Raw genomic sequence first — 13513 nt, forward strand, 5'->3', positions numbered from 1 at the left:
ATACACCTCTAAGTCCAAGGGGCAATAGACTTCTTGAACCCCAAGCATGGAACAAACCCTTAGGCAAAAGGGCTACCTCTTTTGAATGGACAATAACTCTTAAGTATGGCACGAACCAGCGGACAAATCCCCTCCCCTTTGACTGGCAAATAACCCCGTGCATAGTATAAACCATCGGACAGAAGACCTCACCATATTGAGCTTGGACAAGGATCTCCATTGCACCCCAAAAATGGGTCCAAACGGTGAGCATAAATTGGGGAGTATAAAGAAGAAATTTCTTCACTTCGTAACCATTCAAGCCATGGAAGAGAGAGGGAGTAACGGAAATAGAGAGTGAGCTGGAGAGCATCTCCCATAGCTCTCCCAAACCGTGAGTGAGTGAATGAGAGTGAGTTCTGTTAGCTAGGTTCACTCCTATGTGGAGGAAATCCAATGAGTTGCAAGTCCAAAAAGGGCTTAAGCCTATATGATAAGTAAATAGGGTTTCTCACTATCTATATAAAGTGATAACCGCAAAAGGAAATAGTAACAAGAGAAAAAGAGAAAGCAAAAAATCTAGAGATTGAGGCAATATCTTATTTACATTAAGCTGGCATTGGAGGTCGATTCGTGGTCCGATTGAGCTGAAATTTTGTCATCATATTCATGGCGCAATCTTCTCGAATCTGAACGGTTTGATTTTCGTTTGAAGCTTCCTACATCAAGTTTTTCGTGGATTGATCAAAACTTGCGTTTTTTGTCAAATTTATCTTTAATCTCTTGTGAAATTCATGTATATAGCCAAGAATTATATTCTTGAGGTCTTTGCTGCTATGTACCTCTAGTATTTGCTAAAGAAGAACATTGTTTACCCAATTTCGTTTATAGTGAAGAATTTCGGGTGGACTCCGGTCCCGTGGTTTTTGATCTCCTCACATCAAAGAGGTTTTCCACGTTAAAAATTGTCTTCTGTTCGCGTGTTTGGTATTTATTTTATTCTATTATATCAATTCATGTTAGGTTTACACAAAATGGGATATTATTTTATTCCGCTGTGTTGATTCAATATTGTTCGAATCGTTACCGTACTTCCATCAGAGTGGTATCAAAGCATCTGGTTATTATTTGATTTTTCTGCCTTGTGTTAAACAATGGAAACGAATACGAGTAGAATGGTTACACTGAATGGTTCAAATTATCATATTTGGAAAGGGAAGATGGAAGACCTTTTATATGTGAAAGATTTTTATTTGCCCGTATTTGCCGAAGAGAAACCAGAGAATAGAACTCATGCTGAATGGTTTATATTTCATTGTCAAGTGTGTGGTTATATTAGGCAGTGGGTGGATGATAATGTTTTGAACCATATTATTAAGGAAACACATGCACGCAATTTATGGGATAAGCTCGAACAGTTATATGCTCGAAAGACTGGGGATAATAAGTTATTTTTGATAAAACAGATGATAGCTCTGAGATATCAAGATGGTACTCGTTTGACTGATCATTTAAATTCTTTTCAAGGAATTATAAATCAGTTGGCTGCGATGGGAATCAAATTTGATGATGAGATATAAGCACTATGGTTACTTGGTACTTTGCCGGACTCATGGGAGACGTTTCGGACATCTTTGTCTAATTCTGCCCCAGATGGTACGATTACCATGGATTTGGCCAAGAGTAGTATTTTGAATGAAGAGATGAGAAGGAAGACGCAAGGATTGTCCTCTTCACATTACGATGCCTTGGTTGTTGAAAAAAGAGGAAGAAGTGAGTCTCGAGGTCCGAGAAATAGAGATAAAAGCAGAGGTAAGTATAATAAATTTGCTAATGTTGAGTGCCATTATTGTCATCAGAAGTGACATATTCAAAGGTTTTGTCGCCAGTTAAAAAAAGATAAACAAAAGGAGAAAGGTAAAGAGAATAAAAGTAATAATGACAGTGATGACAATCGTGTTGCTGCACTTAAAAAAGACTTTCTCATTATTTTTTATAGTGATGTGGTGAATTTTGTATCTCATGAGACCAGTTGGGTAATTGATAGTGATGCATTCGTTCATGTTACGTCTCGTAGGGATTTCTTTACATCATACAGGTCAGGTGACTTCGGATCTGTGAAGATGAGAAACAATGGGCTAGCTCAAGCTGTAGGCATCGGTGATGTGTGCCTAGAAACCACCAATGGCACAAGGTTAGTATTGAATAATGTTAAACATATACCTGATATTCGCTTGAATTTGATTTCTACAGGCAAGTTGGATAATGAAGGGTATTGCAGCACCTTCAGCAATGGTCAATAGAAGCTCACCAAAGGTTCTCTTGTTTTGGCTAGAGGTGAAAAATATTCTTCATTGTACATTATGTAGGCAAAGTTGTCCACAGAAAAAATTAATACGGTAGACAGCGAAAATACAGCTGAGTTAAGACATAAGAGGCTCAGTCACATTAATGAGAAGGGTTTGTCAATATTGGCCAAGAAGAAGCTGCTTTTAGGATTGAAAAGTTCGGCGCTAAAGAAGTGTGCTCATTGTTTAGCAAGAAAACATAATAGAGTTACATTTAAAAGCTCCCCTCCTTCAAGAAAGTCAGGTATACTGGATTTAGTACATTCGATGTCTGCGGTCCTATGAAAACAAAATCACTTGGTGGATTTCTTTATTTTGTTACCTTTATAAATGATTTTTTAATGAAAATTTGGATTCATACCTTGAAAACTAAAGATCAAGTGTTAGATGCTTTTAGGCAATTTCAGGCTTCAGTTGAGAGACAGACTGGAAAGAAATTGAAATGCATTAGAACTGATAATGGGGGAGAGTATATTGGACTTTTTGATAAATATTGCAAACAACAAGGTATTCGACATCAAAAGACACCTCCCAAGACGCCTCAGTTAAATGGCTTAGCTGAGAGAATGAACAGAACACTGATTGAAAGGGTAAGATGCTTACTTTCACAATCAAAACTACCTGGATCCTTTTGAGGTGAGGCTTTAAGTACAGTTGTGCATGTATTAAATCTTACTCCATACGTTCCTTTAGAGTTTGATGTTCCTAATAGAGTTTAGACAGGCAAAGATATTTCTTATGATTATTTGCATGTCTTTGGGTACAAAGCATTTGTGCATATTCCCAAAGATGAGAGATCTAAACTTGATGTGAAAACACGACAATGCATATTTATTGGTTATGGACGGAATATGCTTGGCTACAAATTTTATGATTCGATTGAAAAGAAAATTGTAAGAAGTAGAGACGTTGTGTTTATGGAAGATCAAACAATAGAGGATATTGAGAAAACATAGATGACTTCAGCACTACAAGTTAGTGATAATTTGGTTGATTTGGATCCAGGACCTCTTACAAATATTCCTACACAGGTTGATGAAGAGCAACAGGAAGTCAATGTTCCAAATAACGCACATGTTCCTGAACATGTTGAAACGGATAATAATTTTTCTGAACCAGAGGCTCAATTAGATGTTCCACTGGATGTTCCAGTCTGGAAATCCGTTAGAGACCGACGACCTTCCACTAGGTATTCTGAAGATGAGTATGTATTATTAATTGATGCAGGTGAACTAGAGTGCTATGCAGAAGTAATAGAAGATGAGCACAAAAGCAATCGGTTTGATGCTATGCGAGATGAGATGCAGTCACTTTATGAAAATCATACTTTTGAGTTGGTGAAATTACCTAAAGGTAAAAAAGCTTTGAAAAACAAATGGGTATATAGGTTGAAGCAAGATGAACATACTTCACAACCACGATACAAAGCTAGATTGGTTGTTAAGGGATTCGGTCAGAGAAAGGGTATTGATTTTGATGATATATTTTCTCCAATAGTGAAAATGTCTTCTATCCGTGTGGTATTAGGCTTGGCAAATTTCCTAGATTTGGAGATTGAGCAAATGGATGTCAAAACAACCTTCCTACATGGTGACTTGGAGGAAGAGATATACATGGAACAACGTGAGGGTTTTAAAGTGAAAGGGAAAGAGGATTATGTATGCAAATTGAAGAAAAATCTCTATGGTCTAAAACAAGCACCAAGGCAGTGGTATAAAAAATTTACGTCAGTTATGACAGAACAAAGCTATAAGAAGACTTCCTCAGATAACTGTGTGTTTGTCTAAAAATTTTATGATGATGACTTTATTATTCTATTGCTTTATGTTGATGATGTGTTGATTATTGGCAGGAATGCTTCAAGAATTGAGTTATTGAAGAAACGGTTGAGCACGTCTTTTGCCATGAAAGACTTGGGCTCGGCGAAGCAGATTCTCGGCATTAGAATTACTCGAGACAGAGATGCTAAGAAGTTGTTTTTGTCGCAAGAGAAATATATCGAGAAGATCATTCAGAAATTTTACATGGACAAGGCTAAAGTGGTTAGTACTCCTCTTGCTGCCCACTTTAAGTTAAATATGAAGCAAAGTCCTACGACTGATAAAGAGAAGAAAGATATGGAAAGTGTTCCATATGCCTCAGTTATAGGAAGCTTAATGTATGCGATGGTTTGTACATACCTAAACTTGGCACACGCAGTTGGCGTTGTTAGTCGCTATTTGTCAAATCCAGGCAGAGAGCACTGGAATGCAGTGAAGTGAATTATGAGGTATCTTCGGGGAACTTCAAATTTGAAACTCAGTTTTGGGACCGGGAAACTTGAATTAGTTAGATACACAGATTCTGACTTGGCAGGAGATATGGATACTCGTAAATCTACCTCTGGTTATTTGATTTATTTTGCGGGTGGAGTTGTGTCATGGAAGTCAAGATTGCAGAAGTGTGTTGCACTTTCTACAACCGAAACTGAATTTATTGCAGCGACTGAAGCTAGTAAAGAGATGCTATGGATGAAAAAGTTCTTAGAAGAACTTGGGTTCAAGCAAAAGAGATATGTGCTATTTTGTGATAACCAAAGCGCAATTCATCTTGATAAGAATTCATCTTTTCATTCTAGATCGAAACATATTGATGTTAGATATTATTGGATAAGGGATGTTCTAGATGAAAAGTTCTTGAAACTTGAGAAAATTCATACAGATCATAATGGCTCTAATATAATGACGAAGACTCTTACCAAGAGATAAGCTTGAACATTGCCAATTGATAGCAGGAATGGTGAATCCCTACACATTATCATGGGGAAGATTTGTTAGATAGGTTCACTCCTATGTGGAGGAAACCCAATGAGTTGCAAGCCCAAAAAAGGCTTGAGCCTATATAATAAGTTATATGAGAAAATAAGGTTCCTCACTATCTATATAAAGTGATAGCCGCAAAAGGAAATAGTAACAAGAGAAAAAGAGAAAGCAGAAAATCTGGAGGTTGAGGCAATATCTGATTTACATCAAGCTGGCATTGGAGGTCGATTCGTGGTCCGATTGAGCTGAAATTTTGTCATTATGTTCATGGCGCAATCTTCTCGAATCTAAACAGTTTGATTTTCGTTTGAAGCTGCCTACATCAAGTTTTTCGTGGATTGATCAAAATTTGTGTTTTTGGTCAGATTTATCCTTGATCTCTTGTGAAATTTATGTGTATTACCAAGAATTATGTTCTTGAGGTATTTGCTACTATGTACCTCTAGTATTTGCTAGAGAAGAACATTGTTCACCCAATTTCGTTGATAGTGAAAAATTTCGAGTGGACTCCGGTCCCGTGGTTTTTAATCTCCTCACATCGAGGAGGTTTTCCACGTAAAAAATCGTCTTGTGTTCGCATGCTTGGTATTCATTTTATTCTATTATATCAATTTCTGTTAGGTTTACACAAGAGGAGAGATTATTTTATTCCGCTGCGTTGATTCAATATTGTTCGAATTGTTACCATTCTTCCATCAAGTTCGGCCGTGAGCTATAGGTTGGCCGACAACACGAGCGAGTTGAGCAGGAAACGAGAGTGAGAAATTTGAGAGAGGTCCATCCAAGCTTGTTCATTTATTTCCTTCCATCATTTAAGGTAGGAGTCTTATGTTTTTCGTGTGTTCCCTGTCATCTTTTGTTCATCAGATCTGCCGAGCGCGAAATTGTAGTTTAAAGCCAAGTATGTCAGTCTGCCTCGCCTTATTGGTTGTTGTAAACTCATTATCTCGGTCCTACCAGTTTGATGAGCCCGAATATGAGGTTTGATTATGTCTTGTTTAATGCTTAAATCATGTGCTCGCGTCTTAATGTTCTCATCACCGGCCATTATGTTTGCTTACCCAAAAACAACGATTTTGCCTTGAAGTCGTGTTTGCCCTTAGTGGTGAACCTCATCATGTCACGTTAGTTGATTTTCTCATATTCATGTTTATATTGACGTCTACGATGCTAGAATTAGGTTCCATTTGTTTTGTGAAAAATAAATTATTCAAAAAACAATTTTCTAAATTGATCGCTTTTATCACTTACAAAAATGAATAAATGAAAAATATTTTTGTGATTCACAAAAATATTTAGACATAAATTGTAATAGTTGATTAAAAAAAATTTGTTACTTAATTATTTCAAGCTTTACAAATGAGCATTTTTAGAAGAAAAAATATTTTTTAAATCATTTATTTTCCGCGAAATAAATAGAGCCTTAGTGTTTGCCCATTCATTTTGCACCAAGCACTTATGTAATTGACATTCAAGTGTCATGGACCGGTAGTTTCTTGGCCATGAAACAGCCTGTGTGGCGCCTAGTGAGCCGAAATCATCGGACCGGCCTTCTTTTAATAATTGTTTCTAAGAAGAGTACGTCGAATTGCATGATCACATAGGATTGTATCTCACTTAGTTTAGCTCGAGTATCCAATGTCTTGAGCAAAACACACAGAACATTAAGGCGCAACAACTAGTTTCAGCTTGCCATGGTGAGAGCAACATCAACTCCTCATCCATCTATACATGGCAAGCCAAATCTACTTTTAGAACTCCTAGTAGTTGTAATCGTTCCATCATAGAACTTCTAGCACAAATACCTTGACGCCACTCTTAAGAACCAGTTGTATCATCCCTTCTATGTTACTCATTCTTCACCCCAATCACACTCAGCTCTACTCACAAGGGTACTTGAGTATGGGAGAATTCGGTTAGTGACACAAGCCTATCCTACGTGATTTATTGTGGGTGTTATGTGTGCACTAATCCGGACTGGGCCTTGGTCCGTCCAGTGTGTGCTTCGTCTCCCTTGGATGTTATCTTAGATTCTAGTTTGTTTTTTCCATGAGGAAAATATAAAATATTGGAGATGAAAAAAGATTAAAAAAAATTGAAATTGTTATGAAATACATGAATGAATATTCATTATATTCATCTTATTCAATGTACTTATTATAATACATTTGTATCAAACGTTCTAAGTATATCTCCCTATACAATGAACGTTCATCTCCCTTATCCAGTATATGGATTATTCAATACATTAATATTAATGATAAGTACATTCTTGTTCTCATATAAATAAGAGTTTAGTTTTTACGTACATTACACACAACAACACAAAACAACAGTGATATATTGGAAATAAAACTCTCCTCTGGGTTTCTCTAGATCTCTGGTGTGCACTTGCTTTCTCTTCTCAATTTCTTCTCTATTATATATTTGCAACACAACATTTTACAACACGTTATCAGCACGAAAATCTACCGACTAAGTAAGTATATTTTGCAAGGTGGATATTCTTTTATTAATCAACTTATACTTCATCTTCTTCTATCAATTCTTCATTTTATTTTTCTTACAAATTTCAAATCTAAAAGTATTTTTGTGCTCCTGAAGTGGCGATAGATATTTGGAAATCCTTTTAATTAAATTTAATGATTTATTTTTGCAATGATTATGGCAAATATTGAAAAGCCCAAATTCCACATCCTGGAAGTGAGTGGAAAGAATTATCTATCCTAGTGCCTTGACATGGAAATGCACCTCTAGGGGCAAGGTCTCGCTAATGCAATTACAGATGATGGAATCTCAAATGAAAAGGATAAAGCAAATGCGCTGATTTTTATTCGCCGTCATTTGCATGTGAGCCTATAGAACCAATATATATCCGTTTGAGACCCTCATATAAATGGCAAAATCTCAAACTGCAAGATTTTAAATCAGCATTTGACTATAATTCCGCTTTATTTGATATTATTTCTCGGCTTGAGTTATGCGATATCAAACTTGCTGATGCGGAATTGTTTTCCACCTTCCATGCTTCGAATAAAATCATGATCTTAGATCTGCTGGCTCAAAAGCATTACTTGAAGCACATGCTAACTTTGAAAAAAATACTGGTCATTTTAAGGACTATAAGCACAGGTAATAACATAGTTATAGAAGGGATGACAGGAAATTTGTGACATCCTGAAATTCGAGTCCTCTGAGGAATGAATGGATGTGAATTTCGTCAATGCATTGTTGGTTGATCTCACTCGGAATTGATCACTCTGAGATACGACCTTGAGGGAAAAGGCTAATGATGACAAACTCGTACGACTAAAGGACTCGACACAGGAAAACGACTTGACCGTGAGATTTACGTGAGGACGATCCACGTAGATAGGTAGGCTGATTCTAAGGACGACTAAAAGTCGATTCGCGAACAGAACATAATGGAACGACGGGTGATTCCGTTTACATTGTTATCGAATCCACGAACGACCCTATGTCGATCCTCGATGTCGTGTACTTTGAAATAAGAATCTATCCCCGTAATTTCATGCGGTCAAGGACGTCCATGCGTCGAGATGTCTTGAACATGGTTTGGCACTAGTCGGTCACGCGTGAATCCTCACAAGCCACCCGTTAGTCTGAGTTGTAATCGAAATGGAATTTGGCGAAATTGACATGGGAAGAGAACTTAGGATTGGACTTGAATTATCGGGAATGTCCTGGGACGGACTTTGGATGAAGCTACATCAAACGGTCGACGAGCCGTGAAGCCGACCAATTGAAAAAGGGATTTTCGGACCGAGGAAGCAAGCACGTGAGGAAGTGGGCCGAGCCAAGCCGATGTGGGCCTTAGGCGCAAGGTGGGACGGCCACCATAGTGGGTCTAAGCCAAGCAAATGAGCCCATTGGGCCTAAACCAATTATTCATCTTCTAAGCCCATGGGCCAATTCTTGGCCATTTCAAGCCCATTCCTATTCATGGCCAAGCCCAATCCTTAGGGCCATCCACCAATTTCAGCCCAAGGTCAGATGAGTAATTTGTGCAAGGTGGAAATGACCTAAATGCCCCTAAAAGCATGTGGATAAGGCAAAGGAAGAGAGAGAAGATGATGTCACTTTGTATGGGGGAATTGAAGTGGCCATTTAATGGCCTTAATGAGGTGTGACACCAGCCCTCACATCTCTCTCTCTCCCCCATTCGGCCTCCAGCGGACGAGCTCCTCTCTTCCTCGTTTTCCCTCTCCTTGGTTTACGCTCCCGGTGACCCCGTCAAAGAATCGAGTCAAAAGTGGTCTTCCCGGATGAATCAGCCAACGAGCCACATATCACCGTGACCGGGAGAGACAGACCGTTCCAACGAGATCGATTTAGTTCTGAACGGAGCCGCCGGTAGGCCTGGTCGCCGCCGTGAAGGAACCGGTCGCTAGTCCGTCGGTCCGCCCGCGGCCCGCACTGTTTCGCGTTTTCGGCCATTTTTCTCCCATTCCGATCCTTCCTTTGCTCATCCCAACCTCCAGCAAGACCCCAAGACCCCCAGGTATCGCCGGTTGCCGGCCAAACCCCTCGCCGGAGCTCCGGCCAAGCCGTTCAACTCGGTTTCTCCTCCGGGTGTTTTCGGTGTTTTCGGTGGGAGTCCGAGCTGTGGTTGCTGTGTTGAGCTTGGGACCGCCTTGGATCGTCGTTGTTGAGGTCCCGGTGCGTAGCCACCGTCGTCGCCGCCGCGTCGGTGTCTCCGGCCCGCTTAACGGGTGAATTTAGCTCCTAATCCTTCGATTAGTGCCTAAACTTGCTTAGGGTTGGTTTAGTTAGATTTAATTCTAGTTTAAGTGATTTAATTAAGTTGTATTAGCCCTAAGATAGGTGGTTAGATGGATGGATTAGATTAGTCTAGCTTAATATTGCTTTATTTGCTTAATGTGGTTTATGTGGTTAATTAAGTATGCTTGGCTTTAATTAATTGATGGTTGCTTTAATTAATGCTTTTAATTATTTCTGAATTTAATTTATAGTTTATTAAATTCTGGAAATTACTGTTCATGCGACACTATTCATGATTTACTGTTCACGAGGTACTGTTCGCGTTACTGTTCATGAAGTATTGTTCACCGAGTACTGTTCACGAGCACTGTTCATCCAGAATGCGAAAAATGTCTAAAATTCATGTGTGTTGATTTTATGAAGTGAATGGATGTGTAAATGCATGGGCATCCGAATGAATTGAGTTATGATTTGTATAATTGTGAGATGATTGTGAAATATAGGTATTTTAATTAGAAAATACCGGGCGTCGGTTTACAACGCCAGAAATGTGTATAGTGGATCCATGGTAGGTTATACATCACCTCGGAGAAGGCACGTGGGCTCGGTGAGTTGGTCTATCACCTGGGAGAATGCACGTGGGTCGGTGATTAAGTATGACATCTTGAAAGAGACACGTGGGCTCGGTAATTTGATGCATTACCTCGGAGAATGCACGTGGTCTCAATGAGTATATTTGGCATCTTAAAGAGACACGTGGGCTCGGTGACTTGATGCATCGCCTTGGAGAATGCACGTGGGCTCACTGATTTAGTATGGCATCTTAAAGAGACACGTGGGCTCGGTGACTTGATGCATCGCAGAATGCACGTGGGCTCACTGACTTAGTATGGCATCTTAAAGAGACACGTGGGCTCGGTGACTTGATGCATCGCCTTGGAGAATGCACGTGGGCTCACTGATTTAGTATGGCATCTTAAAGAGACACGTGGGCTCGGTGACCTGATGCATCACCTTGGAGAATGCACGTGGGCTCTATGAATAAGTATGTCGTCTTGAAGAATGCATGTAAGCTCGACGACTAGATATTCCATCATGAGAGAAATGTACGGTATCAATTAAGTAACCGAGGCAAGGTCAAGTTGACATGTAATCAACTGAGTCGATTGATTGATAGCTCGATCTGAATCGATGCATTGATGTGTGAAATTGTTATATGCATTAATTATATGCGTGAGTGAATCACATCGTTTATGGCACACACGCATGAATCGATAACGTGCAGAGTGTGGCAATGGCCAGGTGAGATTGCTTGTGACGCGACTCGTATGTGATTAATGAAATGTATCAGCTAATGGCCATGTGCTTTGTGTGTATCATGCTGAGTGATATCGTGCGGGGTATGGCATACCAGGTAAGGTTGTATGCGAATCGACTTTGGTTGTTCCTTGTGGTGGGGTAGTTCGGATAGATACCCCGAGTTGAGTTGGTGTACTAACCGGTAGGGGTGAGCGGTTCCCGGTTCCTTCCAGGTTCCGCTTGGAACCCGGAACCTACCCGTCAGAACCAAGAACACGGAACCTACCCACGTCACGAGGTTCGGGTCGGTTCCAGGTTCCAACAGTTCTTTTTTTTTCTTTTTCTTTTTCATTTTCAGATTTGAACTATAACAAAAAGGAAATAGACAAACCAAATAGAAACCAAGCAGACTAAGAAAAGCTCTTAAGATAAGCTCTCATCAAGCACTATATCATCCACAAGTAAACAGAACCCAAAGAAACCTTTTGCAATAAAAAACAACTGTAAATAGTTTCTGAAGCAAGAGATTTAACTCCCCAATCCCGACATAAAGAATTACCACATAGGTAAATGAAAAGGACAGATCACATCCAGCAATGAAGAAGGAGGGCAGTAACCTTGCCAAAAGGCCACAGGAACATAGATTTTCAAGTTTATAGGTGAAAATCTAGTTAAGAAAGATGCATATATTCAATGACTTCCTTTTCTCCCAATATTATGTAATCTCAACATATGGGAAAAGTAAAAGTTATTGTAAAAGATGAAATTTGGTGTCATTCAATATTATCGATTGTTGTGAGGCAATGACAAATGAAATTTACAAATTCAGCATTAAGCAAGTTAGCTAATTAAAGTTGGATAACATCTTGGGACAGACCTTGTTGAGATAATTCATTTGGGTAACTACACATGTAGCCACCACCAACATAAAGAACCAAGTCTCCGGAATAGATCAACTGATTCTTCCCCTCAAAAGTCAACTTCAAAGAAGTCCCACGGGCTTTCACACTCATCACCTGCAGATAGATCATACAACTTATGAAAACTGAGAAAGAAAAAATACCCATATGCAGAAGTAATTTAGACATGTCCCCACAACAATTATTGTAACTCATTAACTTTGTTTTGACAGGACAAAAAGAATCAGAAAAGAATACAATTTGTCCCTGGTGATGAGCCTCCCTGCACCCCGAATCAATGATCTACCTAAAGCTAACGATGCAAGGTCAACTCTTGTGTTTAAGTGGAGCTTCCAACAATCTGGTTGGCGTAAATACACTAAAGTAGGTTGGAAGGAAGAAAAATCCCAAAAGATGCGAGAAGCAGTTGATTTACCGAGAGAGAGCCCATTAATGAGCAGATGCCAGTGTAAACTAGCACATCCGTGTGCCCACATCTAGGTGAAAAATGGAAACCAGGATGAACACCAACATGATTACCAAGTCGATGTAAAGCAGAAAAGCTGAAAAAGATATGTAAATGCAGTCAGTTATCAGCAAATCAGTGATCGTATAAAGAACACATAAACCAAGCCTGAAGACTGACCTGGTTGAGTCGCCATAATCCATATTTCTTGAACAGAAGTAATGAGACTTTCTTGCGGTGCGTGGATGAAAATTATGACAAAACCGACAATGCACATCACACAGCCCAACATCCCTAACTTGTGTAGTTTCTCCTTCAAGATGAAGTGCGCCAGCACAGCACTAACCAATTGATACAAAGTACAGTAACGACTCGGTTAAGGGATGCCCAGAAATTGAAGCATAAAGTTAATGGGTCAATTTCTTGGCTTCTTCTATATTATGATTATCACTTTGTTTCCTATAAAAAAGAACGCAACATGAAGCAAAATAAGCCATTTTAAAACTAACTATCGCAGCCAAAAAAGCAATGCACATGCTCTGAGTTCATTAGATAACCTCGACTTCAGTGGTTAGAATCGATTTAGCGAGCTCTTCAAACCGTAGCGTTACCAACATTGTTCTCCTCAATAAAGCTAATAGTGGAGTTTATAAACAGTGACGATGCCTATGAAATCTTGCCAATCTGGAGGCTTGCCCCGCAAAGGAAGAATCGAAAACAAATGGATACCATCTTTCACAAAAACTCAAATTTTACCCTAAAACGAAAAGAGAGACAGAACAGTAGAAGAAAAATTCACCAACCCCTCCATTTGTAAGTGCAATGGCCATGATAGCAGCAAGCTCCATGACCCGGGACGGGGATTCCACATGAACCCCAAGAACTTCGAGGGTGTTGAGGGAGGTTGGGCGGCTGCGAGCACGCGACGGCGCGACGGCGAAGAAGACATGAGTCTCACGGCACCAACGGCGGCACGGA

The 13513-nt window shown here is 39.5% G+C and overlaps 1 protein-coding gene across 2 annotated transcripts; it reads right to left on the minus strand.

The window, feature by feature from the left end:
• Positions 1-11847: 11847 nt before the first annotated feature.
• Positions 11848-13234, minus strand: LOC120285868. 2 transcript variants are annotated; one of them, XM_039310441.1, is made up of 4 exons: positions 13093-13234; positions 12716-12994; positions 12506-12632; positions 11848-12186 (listed from the first exon to the last, which is right to left on the minus strand). In XM_039310441.1, exons 2-4 carry the CDS (start codon positions 12736-12738, stop codon positions 12019-12021), a joined length of 318 nt encoding a protein of 105 aa, XP_039166375.1. In that variant the 5' UTR covers positions 12739-12994; positions 13093-13234; the 3' UTR covers positions 11848-12018. The 2 variants fall into 2 exon arrangements, with proteins under 2 accessions (XP_039166375.1, XP_039166376.1); XM_039310442.1 differs by having other exon boundaries at positions 12716-13141.
• Positions 13235-13513: the final 279 nt, after the last annotated feature.

This window comes from Eucalyptus grandis, chromosome 3, assembly GCF_016545825.1.
Source record: "Eucalyptus grandis isolate ANBG69807.140 chromosome 3, ASM1654582v1, whole genome shotgun sequence".
NCBI classification, from domain to species: Eukaryota; Viridiplantae; Streptophyta; class Magnoliopsida; order Myrtales; family Myrtaceae; genus Eucalyptus; species Eucalyptus grandis.

Excerpts from the sequence above, each read along its gene's own strand:
- LOC120285868 (XM_039310441.1), bottom strand. The coding sequence starts at position 12,738 with ATGGATTATGGCGACTCAACCAG. Across the intron at positions 12,633-12,715 it reads GATTATGGCGACTCAACCAG|CTTTTCTGCTTTACATCGAC; the intron begins GTCAGTCTTCAG and ends TATCTTTTTCAG. Across the intron at positions 12,187-12,505 it reads CATTAATGGGCTCTCTCTCG|GTGATGAGTGTGAAAGCCCG; the intron begins GTAAATCAACTG and ends ATCTATCTGCAG.